The 24659-nt window shown below is 40.7% G+C and overlaps 1 protein-coding gene across 5 annotated transcripts in view; it reads left to right on the forward strand.

Annotated features, from left to right (window-relative positions):
* The window catches only part of ANKRD55 (ankyrin repeat domain 55), a 110191-nt gene extending 91478 nt beyond the window's left edge, over positions 1–18713 (forward strand). For 4 of the 5 annotated variants that reach the window (XM_061393491.1, XM_061393490.1, XM_061393493.1 and 1 more), the window contains 3 exons: positions 4307–4968; positions 16090–16182; positions 18286–18713. In XM_061393491.1, coding sequence (XP_061249475.1) covers positions 4307–4968; positions 16090–16182; positions 18286–18407 — 877 coding nt within the window. In that variant the 3' untranslated portion in view covers positions 18408–18713. The remainder of the gene's footprint in view (positions 1–4306; positions 4969–16089; positions 16183–18285) is intronic. The other variant, XM_061393494.1, reaches the window with a different exon arrangement.
* The last annotated feature ends 5946 nt before the right edge of the window (positions 18714–24659 follow it).

Consider the following 24659-nt stretch of genomic DNA (forward strand, 5'->3'; position numbering starts at 1 on the left):
TCTGCATTCAATCTATTGCAACATGACTGTTTTGACTAAAGGGTATGAAAATAATCTGGCCTCACATAGACACATAGGTAAAAAAGGGAGGTGTATTTCAATAGACTTTTCAGATAACTATGGATACTTTTCCTCGGATAGTACACCAAAACTTGACAAGTAGTATTAGGTTGGTACAAAAGTAATTGCAGTTTTACACTGTTGAACTTTGCCATTTGATATTGGGATACATTCTTAAATAAATGTGGTTATGTTATACAACATTTTAATGTGCATTTCTCACTTTATGTCTTTTTTCTAATGACTTATTATTTGCTGTTTCTTTTATATTTATTTTGACTATAGAAACGTTGTTAGACAAAAAGCAAATTCGAACGATTTTTTTATTCGAGTTAAAAATGGGTTGCAAAGAAGCAGAAACAACTTGCAACATCAACAACACATTTGGGCTAGGAACAGCTAATGAATGTATAGTGCAGTGGCGGTTCAAGAAGTTTTGCAAAGGAGATGAGAGCCTTGAAGATAAGGAACACAGTGGTCGACCATCAGAAGTTGACAATGAGCAACTGAGAGCCATCATCAAAACTGATCCTACAACTACATGAGAGGTTACAAAGAATTCAATATTGACCATTCTACGGCTATTTGGCATTTGAAGCAAATTGGAAAGGTGAAAAAGCTTGATAATTGGATGCCTCATGAGCTGACAGGAAATTAAAAAAAAAAAAATTGTCATCTTGAAGTGTCATCTTCTTTTATTCTATGCAACAGCAAGAAACCATTTCTTGATCAGATTATGACATGCAAGAAAAGTGCATTTCAGATGACAACCAGTGGTGACCAGCTCAGTGGTTGGACCAAGAAGAAGCTCCAAGATCAGATCAGTCACTCAGTCATGTCCAACTCTTTGCGACCCCATGAATCGCAGCATGCCAGGCCTCCCTGTCCATCACCAACTCCCGGAGTTCACTCAGACTCACGTCCATCAAGTCAGTGATGCCATCCAGCCATCTCATCCTCTGTCGTCCCCTTCTCCTCTTGCCCCCAATCCCTCCCAGCATCAGAGTCTTTTCCAATGAGTCAACTCTTCGCGTGAGGTGGCCAAAATACTGGAGTTTCAGCTTTAGCATCATTCCTTCCAAAGAAATCCCAGCTTCCCAAACCCAAATATGCACTAAAAAAGGGTCATGGTCACTGTTTGGTGGTCTGCTGCTCTAGTGATCCACGACAGCTTTCTGAATCCCAATAAAACCATTACATCTGAGACGTACGCTCAGGAAATCAATGAGATTCACTGAAAATGGCAATGCCTACAGCCGACACTGATCAACAGAAAGAGCCCAGTTTTTCTCTATGACAATGCCCAACCACATGTCACACAACCACCGCTTCAAAAGTTGAATGAATTGGGCTACAAGAGTTTAGCCTCATCTGCAGTATACACCCGACCTCTTGCCAACCGACTACGACTTCAAGCATCTCAACTTTTCCTAGAGGAAATGCTTCCACAGCCAGCAGGAGGCAGAAGATGCTTTCCAACGGTTCATAGAATCCCAAAGCATGGATTTTTATGCTACAGGAATAAACAAACTTATTTCTCATTGGCAAAAATGTGTTGATTTTAATGGTTGTTATTTTGATTAATAATGATGGGTTTGAGCCTAGTTATAATGACTTAAAATTTATGGTCTGAAATCACAATTATTTTTGTACCAATCTAATAGTTTCCCAAAGATCAGTTGCAGTGTGGACTTTGTCACCTTATCCGTGAACTTTTTGAATTCTGTTACATTAAAATCCATTCATCTCTCTAGCACCTTAAATGTGTCTTATACCTATGCATGATTTTATATCTTGCATTGGTCATTTGAAAAACATTGGTTTGCTTAGTTATGAAGATCTTCCATTAAATAATACATTTCATTTTACAACATTAGAAAAAAAATCACATTTATTAATGTCACCACTGATCTCATCAGAAAAGGTTTTATGTATCAGGAAGCTATCAAGCTCAAAGTATGCATACAAATTTTCCAAAATTTCTCATTTTTGCATGAAAGCTAGATTTTTGTCATTGGCAACAATTACTGTCAATTGTTTACCTTGAAATGACAGACTCACTCTGTTCATTTTTGAAAAATCAAATGCCCTACTCCAAATAACCATAGCTTGCCTAGAAGCCATTGAAATGATGGTTCATGGGGGAAAAAAGTATCTAGTTCAGCTCAAACAATTCCACAAATATTTTACCTCACAACATCCATCATGTATTAGTATAGAGTTGTTGTTTAGTCCCTCAGTCACGTCCAGCTCTTTGTGAACCCATGCACTGCAGCACTCCAGGCTCCCCTGTAGTTCACCACCTCCCAGAGTTTGCTCAGACTCATGTCCATTGAGTCGGTGATGCCAGTATATAGCAGAATTGCTTATGAGTACTTTCTATTTTGTCCAGGAAAAAAAAAAAAGCATCTCAAGAATCAATATTTAGTAAAATGAGTAAGTTTTACTGGGCATTATTAAATTAGGTGGCAGTTTTGTTTTAATGAAAGTCTATTGTTACTACTGGAGAAGGCAATGGCACCCCACTCCAGTACTTTTGCCTGGCAAATCCCATGGGCCGAGGATCCTGGTAGGCTGCAGTCCATGTGGTCTCAAAGAGTCGGACACGACTGAGCGACTTCACTTTCACTTTTCACTTTGATGCATTGGAGAAGGAAATGGCAACCCACTCCAGTGTTCTTGCCTGGAGAATCCCAGGGATGGCGGAGCCTGGTGGGCTACCGTCTCTGGGGTCGCACAGAGTCGGACACGACTGAAGTGACAGCAGCAGCAGCATTGTTAGTACTACCTTGATTTGTGCCAAGGAGCCCATTGTTTTGCCCATTTGCTCTCTTGCATGCTTGGTGTAAAAAGCAGTCCAGTGAAAAAGACAACATCTTGATATTATTATGAATATGGTTTTAACTTCATGAGGCCTGTCAGAGACCTCACCTCCAGGGTTCAATGGACCACACTTTGAGACCCACTGGCCAAAATCACAACCTTACTAGGAAAAGGAAATTGATTGTAGAAGATGCTAAAGTAGCATTAGCATTTACTTACTTTAGTTAGCACAGGGACATATTCTATATGGGAAAACTTGCAGGAATGCTAGAGATCTGGGGTTCTCTCTCTGGTAGTGTCAGGAGTGCAGAATCTGTGTTTCATATTTCATAAAGCCTTTTGGAAGGTGAAAGGAGGAAGACAAAAATTCATCACAGGAATAAAGATTCAATTATACACTGTGTGACCTACTGGAAAAAGAAAAAATTTCATTATATGTGGCCAAAATGAGGAGTGATACTTTCCAAACCACAGGTTACAATATCTCACTGCAAAGAGAAATGTTGCAATATTGCTTTTAGGGCATGCACACAGGTCCGGTTTCATCATTAACTCATACCGCAGAAAGCACTAATCAATTGTGGCCTCAAAAGAGAATAATACAGAAATTTCCAAGCAAAAAAAACAGCATAGTGCCTCAGGGAAACTCCACACAAGAAGAGCCAGCCGGACAGCTGCAGATCTTTTTCCCCTGCAGAATTTGCCTGCCCATTGGACATTGCTCACTTTTTTTCTGCTGCCACGCCCAAATTCTGGCATACACACTTCCTGTTCTGCAGCCCAAGCCCAGACAAAAGCTTCTCTCCTTGGCTTCTTTTAGTATGTTTTATTTTAAGTGTTTTTCAATAGGAAATTTAGTAAAAACTCAACAGGAAACAAATAACACACAAACTGTAAAATGGGCAGGCTTCCTGAGGTGGATAATGTCAGAGCTCTGCCCTTATCTCCAGGGAGCCTTTACAGAGAACACCTGAAAAAATCAGACTCCCTTCCCCCAGCTCTGCAGCCTCCACCCAGCTGCTAGCTAAAGCTTGAACACAACATGTGGCCTTTATTTCTTTGACTTAAAGCTGGCGCTCCTACTGACTGGCCTTAAGAAGTGAGTAAACAGTAACCCCTGAAGGTATTTGGTATTTTCAGCTTACTTGATCCCCTGGCAAAAACAAATTTTGAAAGGATAGTTCCTGAGGGAACAAGCAAAATCTAACTAAGAAATATTCTAATTATGGACAGTAGACTGACCATGCCAAGGAAGGGGGTGGCATGTGAGTAGCTTTTGCACATCACCTTTAACTTGAGAGGGCGCTGAATGACTTTGAATGATCTCCTTCCTGGAGATGGAATAGAGGGAGGTATGTTGTTTGATGACTGCTGTTGCGCCACTTCCTGTTCTCACAGAGCATCCTTGTTTTATATCCTATAGAACAGAGCCTCCTAGACCCCTTCCTGCCCAGAACAGTAGGCCCCAGAAGAAGGAGGGACGATTCGGCATGCTCAATCAAATCTTCTGCAAGAACAGAAAGGAAGAGCAGAGGGCCTATCAGAAGGACCCCAGCAGGGACTGGCACAGGGGGGAGCACACCTCGGAAGTCGATGACATCATCACCACCTTTGACAGCAACGTGGATACCAACTGCCAAGAGCAGCCTGGTGAGCAGGTGGCTATGGTTGACTTTAAGAAGAGGACCTCAGAAAACTCAAAATATCACTTGCCAGAAAAGAAGCCTCTGGCCCGTAAAGGGCTTCCACCAATCAGAACACAGAGCCTCCCACCCATCACCCTGGGCCATAACTTCCTGACAGCCTCCCAGGGGGCCACTTCCCATGCTGGCCTGAGCTCTGGTACTCATCATGCGGCTCAACGATCTCAGAAAAGCCGAAGTGAGCAAGATTTGTTGAATAACAGAACTGGCTGCCAGGCATTGCTAGATAACCCTTGGAAAGGTGATTCTCACCCGGTGTTCTATAAAGCCTGGACTATGTCTTCATCTGACAAGCTGCTAGACAGGTTGCTCACCAGCAGATCTGGCCACCAGGAAGTATCAGGGCCCCCACATCTTCCTCATCTACATAATCCTTCATCAGGTAATGTCCTTCCTCATTCCTGACAGATTCTGTACAAGAAACATGTCATACAGTCCTGAGTGAGGAGGGAGAGTAGATAGCTTGGAGGACTTCCCTTTAGTCCACTGGATTCAGGGTATCTAGGCTATGTAAGGAGAAGGAAATGGCAACCCACTCCAGTGTTCTTGCCTGGAGAATCCCATGGACGGAGAAGCCTGGTAGGCTGCAGTCCATGGGGTCGCACAGAGTCGGACACAACTGAAGCGACTTAGCAGCAGCAGCAGCAGGCTATGTAAACAGTCTGCTTTTCCAACCTGAGGACAGTCATCAAGTAGAAGCATGTGCCTTCTCATCTTATCCCATCCCACCAAATATGTGTGGTGACTGGCAGGTTGGAGCAGGAATGTTATTATTTCCACCAGCAAGGATTCTTAAGCAGGGATCCTTGCCGATATCACCTACAAGGGGTTGATTTGTTTGTGTGACTGTTTGCTTTTAAATCAGGTGTTTAATGCCCACTCTGGGCCCACTGAACCAAAATTTTGGTGAGGCAGAAGGGAAAAGAGTAATGCCTTCCACGTGTATGAGTAGAAAGGGAACATATCACACATTTATGGATCAAGACTCCAAACACATCAAAGGATTGATTACCTGGCAGATTACCTGTGTCTGCCTGCAGCTATGTAGCCCCTCATCCAAAGCAAACTGTTATTAATTTTTTGCTTGTCCTTCCGGAAGTATTTTATACATATTTAAGTATTTGTATATATACATATATATATATACATTTAAAATAAATAAGCACATCACACTAAAGAATCTATATTTTTGTACACATACAAGCAATATATATGTGTCTACTTTTCACCTGTTTAAACAAACATATCACACTAAAACTTTTATTTATATTTTTTAAAATCACCCACAGGGGATTCTGAGGTACAGTGGAGACTAAGATCTATTGTTCTAAAGTGCAGGCTTCAGAACAGCTGCCAAAATCAGGTCATTACTATAACAGCTTATTTTGTTATGAAGTGAATTAATCACTAACATTTAAAAATCATGAAGTTTTTACATAAAAGTTTAAATTTCTAGCTTCTCTTGAGAAATTGAAAAATCCAGCAACACTAAACACAAATACCTTTTGGCAATAATTGGCTAGATCTGAGTAACCAGTATCCCTCTGGACACCACTTGGACATCACTGTCCCCAGTTTAGCCCAGTCCACACCACTCTCTAGTCTCTGTCCATGGAGTGTCTGTTGTTCTTTAACAATAAGTTTCTGTTGCTTTTCTTATAGTGGGGTTAAGAGGGAAAATGATATGTTTCTTGAACCCATGCTTCTTTCAAAAGTAGAAAAGTGAAAGACCAAGAGGGCGTATGTATATTTTAAGAACTAGATGAGATCAATATATCTTTAGAGGTAAGAACTATTCCTTCCCATTTAATATGCAGCATGAGCCTGGCTCTCCTCACTCATTTACACGTGCCTGGTGTCTGAAACCTGTGAGGCAGCGTAAGACTTCTCTCATACATATTCATTTGTATTTAAATATATTTATTTGAATAAATACCTGACAGCTATTTCCTGAGAAGAACTTCCCGCAAGGTCTTACTTCCTCCTCAGAGCACTGGAGTGTGGGTAGTTTCCCTGTGTTCTATGGAGGGGTAAGGAAGCAAAGATATTGGTTTGCTGTCTTTTAACACTTTGATGGCCTCCAGGGCCTTGACTCAGCCTGCTTTCTGGAGTTAGTCCTGTCCTGGCTAATATCTCCTTTTTAGGGAAAAAAAAATTTATTTTTTTTTTTTAAATTTTGAGTCTTGTTCTTTTTCTGTTCCCAGGACAGCCTGGGGCTGTTTTTTCTTTATCAGTTAGAATTCGTTCATCTGTTGTAACAGAAACCCAAAGTAACAGTGGTTTAAGCAACATAGAAGTTTATTCCTCTCATATGAAAGAAGTTGAACGTTATGGTTCCCAGTGCTTGGTGAACCATGATCCTTCCATTTGTATTCTCTACAACTTAACCTATGGCTTTCATCCTTTGGCGAAAGAGAAGGAGAAAGGAGAGAGGGGAGAGGAAAATGAATGTCCCCAAACTGAATTATCTCCCATTAATAAGTTATCTCCCATCGCTTCTAGGCCTTTTGGCTAAGATCAAGTGTAATAAGTTATTGACCATAAGTCCTAGAGTCTGCTCCCATCTCATTGGCCAGAACTTTGGTCACATGACTGCCTATCTGCAAGGGAGACTGGGAATTGTTGTGTTTTAGTTGATCACATGACTCTACCTCCAAAACTGGATTTTCATTTCTAAGAGAAATAAGGGAGTAGATATTGAATAGAGAATTCATAGATTCTGTCACATGTGCCATCTAAAACTTTCCGTATTTTGTAAAATAAAAGAAAATTCAATAAAGTTGGTTTTAGGATTGATTTCAATTTTCCAGTGAAGTAACTTGAAAAGTCCCTAGGGGCAGGAAAGCAGAAAAGAACTAGCAGAATTCTCCAAGGGAATGTTAAATGATTAGCTGTGCCTGGATCAAAGCTTTTATTTTTTTCAACCAATGTTTTTGAGTGCTGATTATAACTAGGAGCCGTTCTAGGTAACTGAGTCATGATAAGATAAATATCCCAAGAATCTTCAGTCTATAAATGAACTTTCAGGAACATGGATTTTTCTAAGTTGATTATACAGCTCACTTTAAATTGATTTTCTTCTCATATTTACATATGAAAATCATAAGGGTTTTAAATGGAAAGGACCCTAGTCTTCACTCATTCTTTAAATGATTATTGAGTGTCTATTATTATAATTTATCAAGAGGCAGTATATCCAGTGGTTAAGAGAAAAATTCTTTTTTTTTTTCTTTTTTTGGCTACCACATGGCTTAAAGGATCTTAGTTCCCCAGAGAAGAACTGAACCCGGGTCAATAGCAATCAAAGACCTGAGTCCTAACCACTGGACCACCAGGGAATTCCCCGAGAGGTCTTTTAAAGTCACATTTTTGTTGTTGTTTTGTCAATAAGCCCTGGCTCTCTTTTACTTGCTGTTAATGAATCTCTCTAAACCTTTGTTTCCTCGTGTCAAAAATGGGACAAAATACCCAACTTTTAGGGTTGTGAATTGATAGTAAGGTTAAATAAATTGATACATTTATAATACTTAAAATAGTGACTTTAACATAGTACTATACAAATACACACAAATTTGTGGGCTTTTTTTAAAACTATGTGCCAGGCCCTACACTAAGCCCAGTGCCTTAGACACAAGCTATAGGTGATGACATTTAACTGCCTTTTTGCTCTCAGATCTAATCTCTTACTTCTAACTCTATTCTGTATCTCTGGAAACTATCCCTCCCAGGCTCCCTGGAAGCTGCCTCCAGGTACTTTTGCTAAAGTGCCAGGAGGCATTGGCAAGAGTACGAGCAGGAGAAAGAGGAAAACCAGTGTAGTTCTCCTCAATGTCCCTCTGCTTCCTATGGAATTTCCAGTAGGGGTTTCACTCCTCCTACTTCCTCCACACAGCCCCTCACTTGTGGTTCTGGCTCCCACTAGCTTCTGGACCTTGGTAATACCAGCTTTTTCTCTTATACTCCAGACTAGAAGTGGTTGCATCCTCCTTCTGTGGTTAATTTCTGGATGTCCTTTAACCTTGTCATCTGGCTTCTCAGCTTTTCCACCATCAGTATAACGAAATTTCCATATGAAATTGCCTCTCTTTCAGAGGCCTAAAGAGGTCTCCATTTTCCTGAATGAGCCCTGATGGATAAGGCAAGACATGTCATCTCTCTGAGCTACAATTTTCCTACTCTCTGGATACACAGTCTGGGGCCGTTTTGTTTCATGAAGGCCTTTCCAGTTATAATGTACATAGCCTAGAAAAGTTAAAACAACTTGTTCAGTCTTAACAACTAATGAGTGACATATTCATAACTTTAACCCAGATCTCCTAAGAAGTTACCACACAGCCTCCTGGTGGCTCAGAGGTAACAATCCACCTGCAATGCAGGTAGATGTGGGTTCAGTCCCTAGGTTGGGAAGATCCCCTGGAGGAGGAGATGGCCACCCACTTCAGTATCCTTGCCAGGGACAATACCATGGACAGGGGAGCCTGGTGGGTTACCGTCCACTGGGTCACGAAGAGTCGGGCTGCTCACATATACAATGGTGTGGAAGTGGTTCAGTCGCTAAGTCATGTCTGACTCTGCAACCCCATGGACTGTAGCCCGCCAGGCTCCTCTGTCCATGGGATTTTCCGAGCAAGAATACTGGAGTGGGTTGCTATTTCCTCCTCCAGGGGATCTTCCCGACCCAGGGATTGAACCCACAAAATAAGGGCTTCCCTTATTTCTTTATATCTTTATATCTCAAAGTCCAGTTGATAGCATGCTTACCAAATTATTTACAATGTGATTTTCTTAGAAACTACACCATCCTCCCCCAAAGAAAAATATTTCTGCCTTATGGATTTTATTTTTGCAAATATTTTTAACCCAATTTGAGTTTTTTTTTTTTTTTTTAATGACTACTGAAACTTCCAGACTACAGTTGGGAGAGTTCACTTAAGTGGTTTAAATTGTTAGTTTAGGCGGGTTGAAACTCAGCAGATTTCTGCACTGAGCTCCCATACTTGATGTGAAAACCTAATGTGGTAAAGCAATTGGGTACTATAAATCATACCACTGCACCACTGGCTTGAACTTGGATCATCTCTCTCCCCTGGATTTTTTCTTTTCCTGCCCTGGGTTTAGTAGAAATAATATGGGCTAGCAGTGATTACTACCGTTTGAATTCCTGGAAGCTAATATCCTGTGCTGACTTCAGCAACCCTGAACATTTAGCTGTAATGATTATTGCTTAACATTTATTGAGACCTGTCAATGGGCTAGATGGAGAGGATGGGGGATAAGGCACTTAACCAAAATGAGGGAATTTGGAGCACATCAGCTTAATTCATTGCAAGCAGCTTTCAGAGAAAATGGAACAGAGAGTTCTGTGGTATTTGCTACCAGCCTGGTTATTTACAAGTCATCACAAGGAACCTAAGAAAGTGCTTGCTTCCTTTCTCCCTCAAGAGAGAACTTTCTTCTCCAGAATTTTCTAGACTATCCCAGCAACAACTCCCTCTCCTCCCTGCATAGGTCTGATGTCATGACCACCACTGTTTAAACCCATCAGCAATGGGTTTAACCCACTCTAGTACTCTTGCCTGGAAAATCCCATGGACGGAGGAGCCTGGTAGGCTGCAGTCCATGGGGTCGCTAAGAGTCAGACACGACTGAACGACTTCACTTTCACTTTTCACTTTCATGCATTAGAGAAGGAAATGGCAACCCACTCCAGTGTTCTTGCCTGGAGAATCCCAGGGATGGGGGAGCCTGATGGGCTGCCATCTATGGGTTCACACAGAGTCGGACACGACTGAAGCAATTTAGCAACAGGACAAAGGCCAGATTCTTCAGCTGGCAAAGTCCTCCCAACGTAGCCTGGCCTCACTTACCTTTCTCAACTTCTGCACCTCCCATTTCAATCTTTCCCCCTGCCCCCTCCCCTTGAACAGTTCCTTGAATATCTCTAAGCTCTTGAGGCACCCATACCTTTTACTCTACGACGTCTTTGCCCGTGTTTCGTTTTGTCTTTCTTTTAACCTTTCATCCACTGAGTGCTTGATAGAGTCCTACAATCTTTTAAGAACCAACCCAAACTTGCCTCCTATGCAGAAGGCTCCTCACTGCTGTAGGAGGTGTGGCCCGTTTTTACTATCCATCATGAAAGAATCCTTCCTCTGCCTTGTTAAGCCTTCTCAGGGGCAGTGAACCACAGACTTCCCCTTCAACAGCACTGCAGGAGAGGAGTTTTTAATCCCCATTTTAGAGATGAAGAAATTGGAGGATTGGAGTGGTTACCCCACCCGCCTAAGGTCATAAGGTAGCTAGGAAGTGGCAGAGCAGATGTTTAAGCAAGGTCTGTGGGATTCAAGACACACTGATCTCTCTGGGCCCTTCTTTCCTCTGTGATAGCTTCACAGCACTACTCATGGCCTTCAAAAGTACTTGATCTGTTTCTATTCCCATCAGCCACTTTGAGCACCTTGCCTTCTCTTTGTACTCTAGTCTCTGGAATGCAAAGAGTTTGCAATAGATGAGTGCTGAATATATTTGTTATTATTATTAATCTTCATTCTCTTCTATTTCCTCATTTAACTGTGAAAATTTTTTCTGCCTTTTTATTCTAAGACAGTGGTCATCCTCCACAGGCTGGACACCCCTTGAAAGCTCCCGCAGCACAGATAGATCTTTAAACTATGCACATTCTACCTTGTTCTTCAAAACTGAGCAAAATGTCAGGGTGGCAAAAAGTTTAACTCTCCTCCCACCTCCTCCCAAATCACTGCTGAAGTCCGTCTCTGCCACTTCTCCCATCCTATCTATACCATTTTGGCCTCTAAGGAGGCAACATGGTGTGCATTTTAGGTCCAGACAGACCTGGGTTGGGTCCAGATTCTGTCACCTCCTGTCATATGACCTTGAGCTCCATTCAGAACTCCTCCAAATCACAGTGTCCTCATTTGGAGACTGGGCATGATAGTACCTCTCTCACAAGGGAAAGTGACTGTTAGGATTAAATGAGATTACATATATAGAAACTAGTCCAGTGCTTGACCACAGTAAGTGCTCAATAGTGTTACCCGTAATTATCATCTCATTTTTGGTTTTTCAAATTTCTGCTCCAGTGTTCATGGATAAATAATCGAATATGAGTTGATACAGGTTTTACTGTAATTCTACTCAGGAATTTTTTTTTTAAAACAATGGCTTATGAGCTTCCCTCATGGCTCAGATGGTAAAAGCATCTGCTTGCAACGCAGGAGACCCAGTTCCATCCCTGGGTAGGGAAGATCCTCTGGAGAAGGAAATGGCAACCCACTCCAGTACTCTTGCCTGGAAAATTCCATGGATGGAGGAGCCTTGTAGGCTACAGTTCATGGGGTCAGACAGGACTGAGCTATTTCACTTTCACTTATGAGGTTATTTAACCTTCAAAGTTCAAAGGAATAAAAATATAAAGGCAAAATGTACACCCAGGAGACTGGAAATTTTGCTTAATATTCATCAAATGACACTGTTCAGATGACCACCCCTAAAAATCTACCACTGGACTCACCGAAGCAGATAGGGGGTGGATCTTTTCCCCCTGTTCTAAGGACTGCTTTACCCAAACAGAAGACTTAAACCCTATGGGCCTCACTATAGTGACTCTTGTTCCTACTAGACTGCTAAGTAAAAGGTTCCTACTAGACTGCTAAGTAAAAGATCAAATGAATACATGCCCCACTCTCTAGGAGATCATATTTAAAAATGCCACATAGTAGCACTGTAATAATTGCTAATGTTTATTATTTACTTTATAAGCTAAATGCTTTACCTTTGTTCTCCTAGTTAATCTTTATAACAACTGGAAAAGACAGAAAGCTATTATCCACTTTTTACATATGGGGAAGTTGAGATTTAAAGAGAGAACATCACTTGCTCAAGTTGGGAATTAAGCCTAATACTGTCTGATCCTGTTGTTCTTGTTCATTCACTCAGTTGTGTCCAACTCTTTGAGACCTCATGGACTGCAGCATGCCAGGCTTCCCTGTCCTTCACCATCCCTCAGACCTTGCTCAAACTCATGTCTATTGAGTCAGTGATGCTATCCAACTGTCTCGCCTGTCATCCCCTTCTCCTGCCTTCAACCTTACCCAGCATCAGGGTCTTTTCCAATGAGTAGGCTCTTTGCATCAGGTGGTCAAAGTATTGGAGCTTCAGCTTCAGCCTCAGTCCCTTCAAAGAATATTTAGGACTGATTTCCTTTAGGATTGACTGGTTTGATATCCTTGTAGTCCAAGGCACTCTCAAGAGTCTTCTCCAACACCACAGTTCAAAAGCATCAATTTTTGGTGCTCAGCCTGCTTTATGGTCCAACTTTCATATCCATACATGTCTACTGGAAAAACCATAGCTTTGACTAGACAGACCTTTGTTGGCAAAGTAATGTCTCTGCTTTTTAATATGCTGTCTAGGTTGGTCATAGCTTTTCTTCCAAGGAGCAAGCGTCTTTTAATTTCATGGCTACAGTCACCATCTGCGGCGATTTTGGAGCCTAGAAAAATAAATACTGTCACTGTTTCCATTGTTTCCCCATCTATTTGCATAGAGTGATAGGACTCGATGCAATGATGTTAGTTTCCTGAATGTTGAGTTTTAAGCCAACTTTTTCATTCTCCTCTTTCATTTTCATCAAGAGGCTCTTTAGTTTTTCTTCGTTTTCTGTCATAAGGGTGGTGTCATCTGCATATCTGAGGTTATTGATATTTCTCCCGGCAATCTTGATTCCAGCTTGTGCTTAATCCAGCCTGGCATTTCTCATGATGTACTCTGCATACAAGTTAAATAAGCAGGGTGACAGTATACAGCCTTGACTTACTCCTTTCCCAATTTGGAACCAGTCTGTTCTTCCATGTCCAGTGCTATCTGTTGCTACTTGACTTGCATACAGACTTCTCAAGAGGCAGGTCAGGTGGTCTGGTATTCCCATCTCTTGAAGAATTCTCCAGTTTGTTGTGATCCACAGAGTCAAAGGCTTTGGCATAGTCAATGATCAGAAGTAGATGTTTTTCTGGAACTCTTTTGCTTTTTCTATGATCCAACAGATATTGGCAATTTGATCTTTGGTTCCTCTGTCTTTTCTAAATCCAGCATGAACATCTGGAAGTTCACGGTTCATGTACTATTGAAGCCTGGCTTGGAGAATTTTGAGCATTACTTTGCTAGTGTGTGCAATGAGTGCAATTGTGTGGTAGTTTGAGCATTCTTTGGCATTGCTTTTCTTTGGGATTGGAATGAACACTGACCTTTTCCAGTCCTGTGGCCACTGCTAAGTTTTCCAAATTTGTTGGCATATTGACTGCAGCCCTTTCACAGCATCATCTTTTAGGATTTGAAATAGTTCAACTGGAATTCCATCACCTCCACTAGCTTTGTTTGTAGTAATGCTTCCTAGGCCCACTTGACTTCACATTCCAGGATGTCTGGCTGTAGGTGAGTGGTCACAGTATCGTGGTTATCTGGGTCATGAAGATCTTTTTTGTATAGTTCTTCTGTGTATTCTTGCCACCTCTTCTTAATATCTTCTGCTTCTGTTAGGTCCATACGATTTCTGTCCTTATTGAGCCCATCTTTGCATGAAATGATCCCTTGGTATCTAACTTTCTTGAAGAGATCTCTAGTCTTTCCCATTCTATATGTTTTCCTCTATTTCTTTGCATTGATCACTGAGGAAGGCTTTCTTATCTCTCCTTGCTGTTCTTAGGAACTCTGCATTCAAATGGGTATATCTTTCCTTTTCTCCTTTGCCTTTTGCATCTTTTCTTTTCTCAGCTACCTGCCTCAGGCAACCATTTTGCCTTTTTGCGTTTCTTTTTCTTGGGGATGATCTTGATCACTGCCTTCTGTACAATGTCATGAACCTCCGTCCGTTCTTCAGGCACTCTGGATGTAATCCCTTGAATCTATTTGTCACTTCCACTCTATAATTGTAAGGGATTTGATTTAGGTCATACCTAAATGGTCTAGTGGTTTTTCCCTACTTTCTTCAATTTAAGTTTGAATTTGGCTATAAGGAGTTCATGGTCCGAGTCACAGTTAGCTCCCGGTCTTGTTTTTGTTGACCGTATAGAGCTTCTCCATCTTTGGCTGCAAAGAATATAATCAATCTGATTTTGGTATTGACCATCTGGTGATGTCCATGTGTAGTGTCTTCTCTTGTGTTGTTGAAAGAAGGTGTTTGCTATGACCAGTACGTTCTCTTGGCAAATCTCTGTTAGCCTTTGCCCTTCTTCATTTTGTACTTCAAGGCCAAATTTGCCTGTTACTCCAGTTATCTCTTGACTTCCTACTTTTGCATCCCAGTCTCCTAACTTTTGCATTCCAGTCCGCATGTGTTTAATAAATGTTTAATGTTCAGAGAAAAATCAGTGCTTGTTGATTTCTCTGATGTAAGTACTCCCACCATTGCTGATGTCAAGCCACTAAGTGTGATGTCAACCATCTCACAAAATTCCTGAAAATTGGTATGCACAGCTCCAGCATAGCACTACTGGTCATTTAAATGATATATTCCAGGTCTCCAAAATGCTTTCATTCACCTCTCATCTTCCATCTCATGATTCTCAATCCTGGATTCATATTAGAATCACCTGGGAGCTGAAACAAATCTAGCATCCTATCCAGCCCCTGAGATACTCATTTAATCAATGTGGTTGGTGTTTAGTCAGAGTAGCATCTTTTTTTTTTTTTTTTTAACTCCTCAGATAATTTCTCAGTGCAGCCAGGACTGAGAAACACTGATCTTGAAGATTATGTCCTACTCATCACCCACTCTTCAACACAGATTCACGAATACACGATACATTAATACCCTATTTTATTTTTCAAACTTTTAAGTTTTGTGCAGTATATGACCAACTGAGCTTGGTTTTTTGTTTTTTAATTTGTATTTATTTTGGCTGCACTGGGTGTTTGTTGCTTTGTTGGAGTTTTCTCTAGTTGCCACGAGTGGGGTCTAGTCTTCATTGCAGTGCGCGTGCTTCTCTTTGCAGCAGCTCGTCTTGTTGCAGAGCACAGGCTCTAAGTGTGGGTTTCAGTAGCTGCAGCACACAGGCTCAGTAGTTGCGATTCCCAGGCCATAGAGTGTGTGGCCTCAGTTTGCTCTAGAACTCAGGCTCAGTGTTGTGGCGCCCAGCCTTGATTGCTGCAGAGCATGTGGAGTCTTCCCTAACCAGGATTCAAACCCATGTCCCCTGCCTTAGCAGGTGGATTCTTATCCACTGTGCCACAGGCGAAGTCCCTAATTGAGCTTGTTTATAATTTTTTTAAAGCTAGTTTACTCAAGAAATGATTTTGGATACATTTTTCCTTTCACTTAAATGGTGACTGGCATGTGATAGAAACGGAATATGGTGTAGTTATTTTGTTGTTAACATCATAAATTTCACGATCTATAACAACTTGTATGATTCTCTAATCCACTGGATTTTATAATTTGCACTTGGTTGAGTCTCAAATGATTGACGCAAATTATGTTTGTCCCCAGGACAAAATTTTCAGCATCTGTCCCCAAACAGACCCAAAATCAGGGATCTTCCTTATACTCGGAACAACCTAGCTCCCCTACCAGACCAAAAATGTAAGTATTTTCAATCTTCCTCAGCTTCCTTTGCAAATAGTAGTGCTGTTATTAGGACTAAATGTTATTTCGGTTTACTTTCATTTTTCCAAGAGAACATCAAGTACCAAAACTTGAAAATTATAGGAAAATAGACTAGAGACAGTCTTTAAAGCTCCATCCAAAATGGTATTGCTTATTTAAAAGAAATACTTGCTTCCTTGAGGAATTTTTATGTTTGGACTATAAAGACAATAACAGAAGTTTATTTTGCTATGTACTATTTAATGTCTTTAATGCTTCAAAAATTATTCTAAGACTGGCTTCCTGGCATTGTTTTCCTTACTATGTTGGACAGATAGAAATGTGTGTTACCTCTGTACTCACAGGCTCTGCAGTCCTTGGCAGAAAGGAATAATCAAGTATAATGTTCATCAGGTTTACTTTTGGCATTATTTTATACAAAACTTCTCACAATATAAACTGTTAATATATTCTATTCACCAAGTGATCAAGTTTGCCTGTGTCTAAGTGTTATCTGGGGTGCTTGTTATAAAATGGATTCCAGGGCCCCACACTCAGAAATTCTGAGTTTGTGTATGCTTATGTCTGTACTCTGAGACAGTGTAGATTAGAAAACTGATTCAGAGAGGTCACATGACTCACCCATTATTATTTAGGCAGTAAGTTGCAGAGGTACAGGATACTGAGTCAGCTGCTTCAAGAAACAAATAATACTCACTGGATTCTAATTTCCTTTCTTCCTGTTCTTCCTATCCCAACACACTGGTTTATAACACGTGCACAAGCACTCGCTTGCACATGTACACATATACTCTCTACATCATCTTAATTGCAGAGATTAGATGATTTAGAAGCTGCTTTATTTAAGACAAGCCCCTTACCCTTTCTTTACTTCAGTTCCTTCAGCCTGTAAGAGTGGTGCCACCTGATAAGATTGTTGAGAGGATTAAATGAGATGACACATGCAAAATCCTTGGCAACCATTTGCACAGAGTAAATATCCAATATATCTTTTCTGCCCCAGATGGCAGTTCAAATGGGACAAGTCAAGAGTTCTAGAACCTTTTAGTTAAAAACCAAGAACCATGGGGTCTTAGGACAACTCTGTCTTTTTTTTCAGATAAGGAAAGGGAGAAGTGGAGATTGTCCAAAGTCACACACAGACTGAGTAGCAGAAACCAAGACCTCTTTCTTGACAGATTATTTTCCTTGCCCTTACTAATTTGTCTAAAGAGAGAGTTTTGGATGGTGTGAATTCAATCACTGAATGAAATTCAAGTCTGACCTTGTCTTTAAGCAGAAATGTAGTCACAAAGACATCTAAGGAAAGAGTCACTTAGCCTTAAATCCAGTATGGCCTAGAGAAGCCAAAGAGAGGGGATTTTCTTTGGCAGAGCCCAGCAGCTTTGCTTTTCATGATTAAATTTAAGGAGACAGGAAAAGATAAAGATCTTTGACCGACTATAGCTCTATGAAAAAGAAATGGAAAGGTACAGCGCCTGTCCTGAAAGAAACCTGAGAACCTTTTGAGGTTTGCATAAAAGCACAGTACAAACATCTTGGGGCTTATTTAGGGCCTTGTGCTGACTTGGCTTTCAAGGGCTGCTCCACCCAAGGAAAAGAGAACTTTGCCAGGCACGCACAGTCTGATCATGTTTTCACCAAACTCAGCCCCACCTCGTATTGCACATATCTGACTTCCCTGACTGGAGCTTCCTAGGTTACTCCAGTGGTAAAAAACCTGCCTGCCGATACAGGAGACATAAGAGATGCAGATTCTGTCCCTGGGTCAGGAAGATCCCCTGGAGATGGGCATGGCAACCCACTCCAGTATTCTTGCCTGGAGAATCCCATGGACAGAGGAGGCTGACAAAGAGTCAGACACGACTGAAGCAACTTAGCATGCACACACAACATCCCTGACTACGTGTAAGCTTGATAGGCAGATACACATGACTATCTCCTGAAGTTAAGCTCTCTGCAAGAAAAACTTCTTAGAAGCGCCTGTATTCCTTCAGATATAACACAGTTCTTCTACCACCATTCCATTCCTAAGAGAAGAAAACCCTGAAAGTCTTTCCTTCTATTCTTTCCTCCCAGTTCTGTCTGGAGAACCTCTACGGACCAACCGAGTGCTTCCTGCTATTCCAAGCCAGCGGGGACACAGTCCACCAGCTGAAGAGAGTGAAAACTCTGCCAGTTCCACCAAAGATGAAAACTAGCTATGGGTCACTGATTGTGAAAATATAGACAAGATCTATTTTCAACTGTCAAAGAACAAGATTACTCTAGTTCGTAAGAACAAAGACTGATCTAGTAAATTGCATTCTATAAGCCATTCATGGTTTTATAACTCAAAGTTCTTTGTTCCGCATAAGCACTTAGAATCTTTGATTGTGTATATATTGTAAGTCTGTGAGTTTCTGTGACCTCTACAAGCCTAAATAAAAAGTCACAGTATATTATCAGCAGGGAACCTTAGTTATGTTTGGTTTGTTTTGTGGCATGTTTGCTGATTTTTTCTTTTTAATGATTTTCTGTTTTTAAAAAATGTATGCTTTGCTGAATAAAAAAGAAAGCACATTCCACATGTGTTATTTACATTGATTGCAATCCCACTTTGGGTTAACAAAACTTAATTAAAATTAAAACAGTAAATTTCTTTCATCAGTCAGTGTTTATGGCTTTTAAGTGTACAATCATCTACAAAATATTTTCCAACACTGTCAGTTCCTGGCTAGAGATGAAATCATTCAACAATGTTTATGTATCTTCTTTGTTATAAGATTATTTCCACCTATTGTCATTTTCAGATATGATTATTTGTTCTAATAGAGAAGATTATGTGAGTTAGAAAGGTCTACATCTTGACCCAATGGAATGAAATAGATATTTCTCATGCATTCCTCAAACACTCTACATATTTAATCATTTTTTTTTCTGTTTCAAAATAATAGTCTCTGTCTACTCAAGATATTCCCACTTATGACGTAGCAAATTTCAAAAAGACTAACTACAGATCTCCTTACTAAATGGTTTATGTATTCTTTGGATTAATTGAAAGTTCAAAATTTAGCCATATAAGATCATACTCACTCCATGTTATTACCAAGCCTGCCTGTTATTCAGCAGGCTTGTAGTAGTATATTTACTATTCTGTTAGTATTATTAATATTTATTTAGGGAGGTCAGACTGTGCCATTAACTAGATAGAAGCTCCTTTGAGGCCAAATCATAGTAACTTGGCTTTACACATCTAGAAATGTGTACAGTAACTGGAACATACTTAGGCACTCAATCATCTTTTTTTCTTTAGGAAAGAAGGAAGGGAAGAAAATAGAGAGATAGAGAGGTAGTTGGCAAGGTAGAGAGATGTAAGAAGTGATAATGAAAGAAGTTACTAGTCCATAGTCTCATTTTGCTAACGATAGTTATATGTATCAGGGATTATAAAAGAATAAACCTATCAACCTCCCAAGCTAGACAGTAGCTAGAGGGAGAGCAGTTTCTGGTGCAAATGGAAGAGCTCCCAGGACAGATTCTGAAGGATTTTCTTTGTGTGTGTGTGTGTGCGGAGAGGGGGCTATTTTTGTCTTTGAATAATCATTCTTTGTAAATATCAGGCTATTCAGTTGTGTCACTTAGCTACTTGTGAATCCATGAGTGGATACCTTGGCCCTACACTGCCTCCACTAGCCAGGATAGTCTAGTCTCTGCTTCAGTAATAAGCAACTCCAGAATCTCATTGGGTAACACAATATTTTTTTTTTCTCATTCACCATACATGTCTCATTTCTAGCTGGCAGAGTTGGCTGATGTAGATTCCCCTTCAGCTTGCACTTCCTTAGTCACCAAAATGGAGAAAATCCGAGGTGAGTCTCAGCACTTCCTCCCACATTTTATTTGCTAAATTAAGTCATATGGACATGCCTAACTTCAAAGCAGATATAGAAATGCAATCCTTCTGTTTGCGTCAGGAAGGGAGAAATTCAACTCTTTATGAATTATCCAAAAGATTACCACACTAACCAAAACTCAGGCCCTAAGAGATCACCAAGTGGAGAGTTAAGAGGTCAAAACAATAAAAGAAAACAAAACACCCTTTATAAAACCCAACATCCCCCAACACTTGCACTTACATATATGCACATGGAATCTTCTAATGTTGGGCCTTTCCATCCAAGTTGATTTAAGAATCTTTGCTTAGCTAAAAAGAAGTAACATGCTGCCTATTACCACCTCTTTAAATAGAGCAACTATCCTTTTGCCTGTAGATAAATTTGCTTGCTTGGTGTAGGATATTCCTCAGCCAATATTTTGCTGACCATATCAGATAGAGATATTCACCAATTTGTGCCTAATTTTTTTCAAGCAAGTTTTTCTTCTAAAATTATTTTTTGTTCTTCTACCACTTATATTCCCCTTTATTGCAAAGCACATAAAAATAGTAACTTTGCACACATTATTTCATTTGGATCCTTACAACAACCTGTATTTTCCAAGTACCGACAAGGTACCAACACAGAGAAGTTAAATAGTTTGCTCAAAGTCACAGAGCTAATACCAGCATATCTTGGCAACATTGCAGATCCAGCTCTGCAATAAAGTAAATAGTGCTCTCATTTTTCCTAGTCTGTGGACAACCAGCAATTGCAAGATGATTTACCATTCGCCAGAGATTTAATAATTAACACGCTATTTCCTGGTTTTTACATATTAATATTAGGGCTACCTTTGTCCTTCTGGTAACAACTATGCCAGAATAACATGGCTGACAGGAAACTCTTCAGCTTTTCATACAATTTACTGACCTCCTAGATTTGACCTCTGGAAATATCCTGGAACTCATTCAGCTGCCCAAAAGACCAAGGTTGGACTAAAATGGAGGTCAGAATGGGAATGTATTTGCTCTGAAGAACAAGTTTTGATAGAGACCTACAGTTTGTTGACAGTATTCATCTACCAGTATTAATATTTTTATCTCAATGTCTAGGGAGTATGTGATTCTGATAAAATTTTCTGATTCTAAAATAAAATTTGCCCTGAAAGCAATGAGTCTAGCTACTGCATGTGAGAGCTGTTATCATGTTCCTTTAATTTAGTGTTTGGCTTGAGTGTTATATTTCATGTTGATGGGCTTCCCAGTTGGCTCAGTGGTAAAGAATCCGCCTGCCAAATCATCAGCCAAAAGAGACAAAGGTTTGATCCCTGCCTGGTCCAGCAAGATCCCCTGGAGGAGGAAATGGCAACCCACTCCAGTATTCTTGCTTGGGAAATCCCATGGACACAGAAGCCTGGCAGGCTATGGTCCATGAGGTCACAAAGAGTTGGACACAACTAAACAACTGAACACACACACACACACACACACACACACGGTCAAATATGTTCCATCTTAATTACCTCATTTAAGCCTATGGTGGATTCCAAAGGGTTATTTTCAAAAGACCATCTTTAAGGCACAAGGATACACTTGCTTGAAGACATGTATCAGTACAGTTTAAAGAGTACAGTACAGTTTAAAGAGGGGCAAAATCAAAATCAATGGTTATGTTTGTTTTGGGAGGAAGTGCTATATTTCTAATCAGTCATTTAGTGAGATTTTCTAAAATCATATTATGTGTCAAGCTGTGACCTAATAGACTTGGAAGGGATAATAAGCTGGAGTAACAGAAATCTATTTATATTGGCTTAATTCTAGGGAGATGAGAGCCTTGGAATTAAGTGTTTACTGGAAAAAATTACATCTGTGTTAAACCAGGTAATTACTGAAGGAAACTAAGGAAAATGAGGAGGGTGGGGAACTATATCTTCCAAAAACTAATTTAGCGAAAATTACTGGGTTGGTGGGCTTTTTGTACAAGTGTTAACTGTAGATCCACTTTGCTTGAATGACAGATAGGCTGAATAAATAAATTCAGAAAGGAGGCTATGCCAAAGGTATGCCACACTTATGAAGTTTCTAAAACAGGAATACACTTGTTGGGGAATTATGTATGTGGACTATGGGACTAGAGACACTTCACTGCTAAGCCCTCCTCTGCCATTTGTATTGTATTGAGCCAAACATCAACTGCAATTTAAAGTATAACTTAAACTGCTGAGCTAGATGACAAAAGCAGGGTTTCTCAAAGTATGTAAGAGAACAGAAAACAGAAGGTGAAGCCAATCAGCGATATAGTTTATAGCTAGAAGGAGCCTATTAGAGGAGTTTTGTCAGATCTATATGAAAAAGCCAAGCAAACCTTTGAATTCAAGAAAAGCTGAAAACCAAGGCACTCTTCTCATGTGTCTAAATAGTTCGCTCAACGAAATCAATCCCAGTGTTCTCCGAACAAGTGACTTGGGGCAAGGTGGGAGGGGGGTGTATTACAAAGGAAAAATGAATTGAAGAGATTTAAGATATCTTCCCTCAAACTTTGAGAGCTAGACCATTAAATCTCCATCTTAGGGAGCTTACCAAGCACCACCTTCCCTTTGCCATATCCTGTCTTCATCTATGGACAAAGATCAAGCTTCCATAATGCTCTTTGTATGATTCTAATAAAGGCTTACAAAGTGAGTAAGATTTTGCTTCAATGAATGTGCTAGAGTTAGCTCTTACCAGCTCGCAAGATTTGATTGTTGAATCTAACATTCAGGAATTTGGTGAACTGGTTTTTCAACTATTGGTGGCTTGAAATTGGCCATGGTGGGAACATTTACACCATGAAAACTGGCAAGCACTACAAATCAGGGCATGCATTTTTTTTTTTTTTTTTGAAATGTGGTTTACCAGTACACCACTGGATATAACATCTGGGGGAAGGGGGAAATCTTTCAGAATTAAAAGCACATAAGAAAATGTTTCTTCTGCAAAGTGCTTAATTGTTTCTATCTGGTCCACAACTTGGGAGAGAGCTTCAGGTGGTTTCAAAGGTGCCTCCTGACTGCAGTGTGCATGTATGCTCCATTGCTTAATCATGTCTGACTCTTTGCAACCCCATGGACTGTAGTCTGCCAGGCTCTATGCACATGTGTGTGCAGTGTGCATGTGTGCTCAGGATGTGAATGTGTTCTCAGTCGCTCAATTGTGTCTGACTCTTTGTGACCTCACAAATTGTGGCCCACCAGCCTCCTCTGTCCATGGAATTGCCAAGCAAGAATATTGGAGTGGGTTGCCATTTTCTACTCCAGAGTATCTTCCCCACCCAGGGGTCCAACCTGAGGCTCCTATGTCTACTCCATTGGCAGGAGGATTCTTTAACACTGTGCCACCTGGGAAGATCCCGGGCATGCAGATCCAAAAGGGCCTGGTTTGGGTATTTCTCCAGGATCATGGCAGCTTCCACAGAATTCAGGGTTTTACCAGGAGGTCTTGGGACCTCCTGGAAGAGGGCAAAACTATGGCATTGGTTTTTTGCATCTGTAAGAGATTCATGGAGCCCTCAGCATCTCCTAAGCCAAATTATGGAAGAAGTGATTCTACAGCCATGTCATCAAGGTCAAAATAGATGCGTAGAGAGAGGTAAATGTAGGAGACTTGCAGATGCAGGTTGACCAGGCCATTGGTGTGGCCTGCACCTCAGAGGAATAATTCTGACACATCTAGTAGCTCATGGTTGATCTGCAATAAGGAACTAAGCTCAAAACCAGTGTTAGTTGATGATGGAGGCAGACAATGGACAAGAAGATGGTTCCAAAGGTTGTGCCTAGAAAAGAGGATGGAGGATGGTCAGAGGCTAGGAAAAGACACATCCCCTGGTCTGTTCTGTCCAAACACTGTTGAAGCAAGAGATTGCATGCAGAACTGCAGGGGTACCTCTTTGCTAACACTGATTTTACCTGTTGTTGTTTAGTCACCGAGTTGCATTTGACTTTTTGTGACCCCATGGACTGCAGCATGCCAGGCCTCCCTGTTCCTCATCATTTCCCAGAGTTTGCCCAAGTGCATGTCCATTTAATTGGTGATTTTGTCTAGGTTTCACTATATTAAATTATAACCTTTAATATGATGTACTTTAATCCGAGTGTTAATGAAACTCAGGTCATATATGCATGCATGAATGACTCAACACAGCAGAATGGGATTCCCCTCAGAATTCATCCTGAGCCAAATCATACCTGAATGAATATTCTCCAATAAATGCTGTCTCTCCCTGATGACTTGTGAGCCTAATTAACAGTTTACAGATGAATTTAGTCAGTTTTTCTGTTCAGGTTCAGTTCAGTTCAGTTGCTCAGTCATGTCCGACTCTTTGCAACCTTATGGACTGCAGCACACCAGGTTTCCCTGTCCATCATCAACTCCCGGAGCCTACTCAAACTCATGTCCATCACATTGGTAATGCCATCCAACCATCTCATCCTCTGTCATCTCCTTCTCCTCCCACCTTTGATCTTTCCCAGCATCAGGATCTTTTTCAGTGAGTTGGTTCTTCTCATCAGGTGGCCAGAGTATTGGAGTTTCAGCTTCAACTTCAGTCCTTCAATGA

The sequence above is a fragment of the Bos javanicus genome, chromosome 20 (genome assembly GCF_032452875.1).
Source record: "Bos javanicus breed banteng chromosome 20, ARS-OSU_banteng_1.0, whole genome shotgun sequence".
Classification (NCBI taxonomy): domain Eukaryota; kingdom Metazoa; phylum Chordata; class Mammalia; order Artiodactyla; family Bovidae; genus Bos; species Bos javanicus.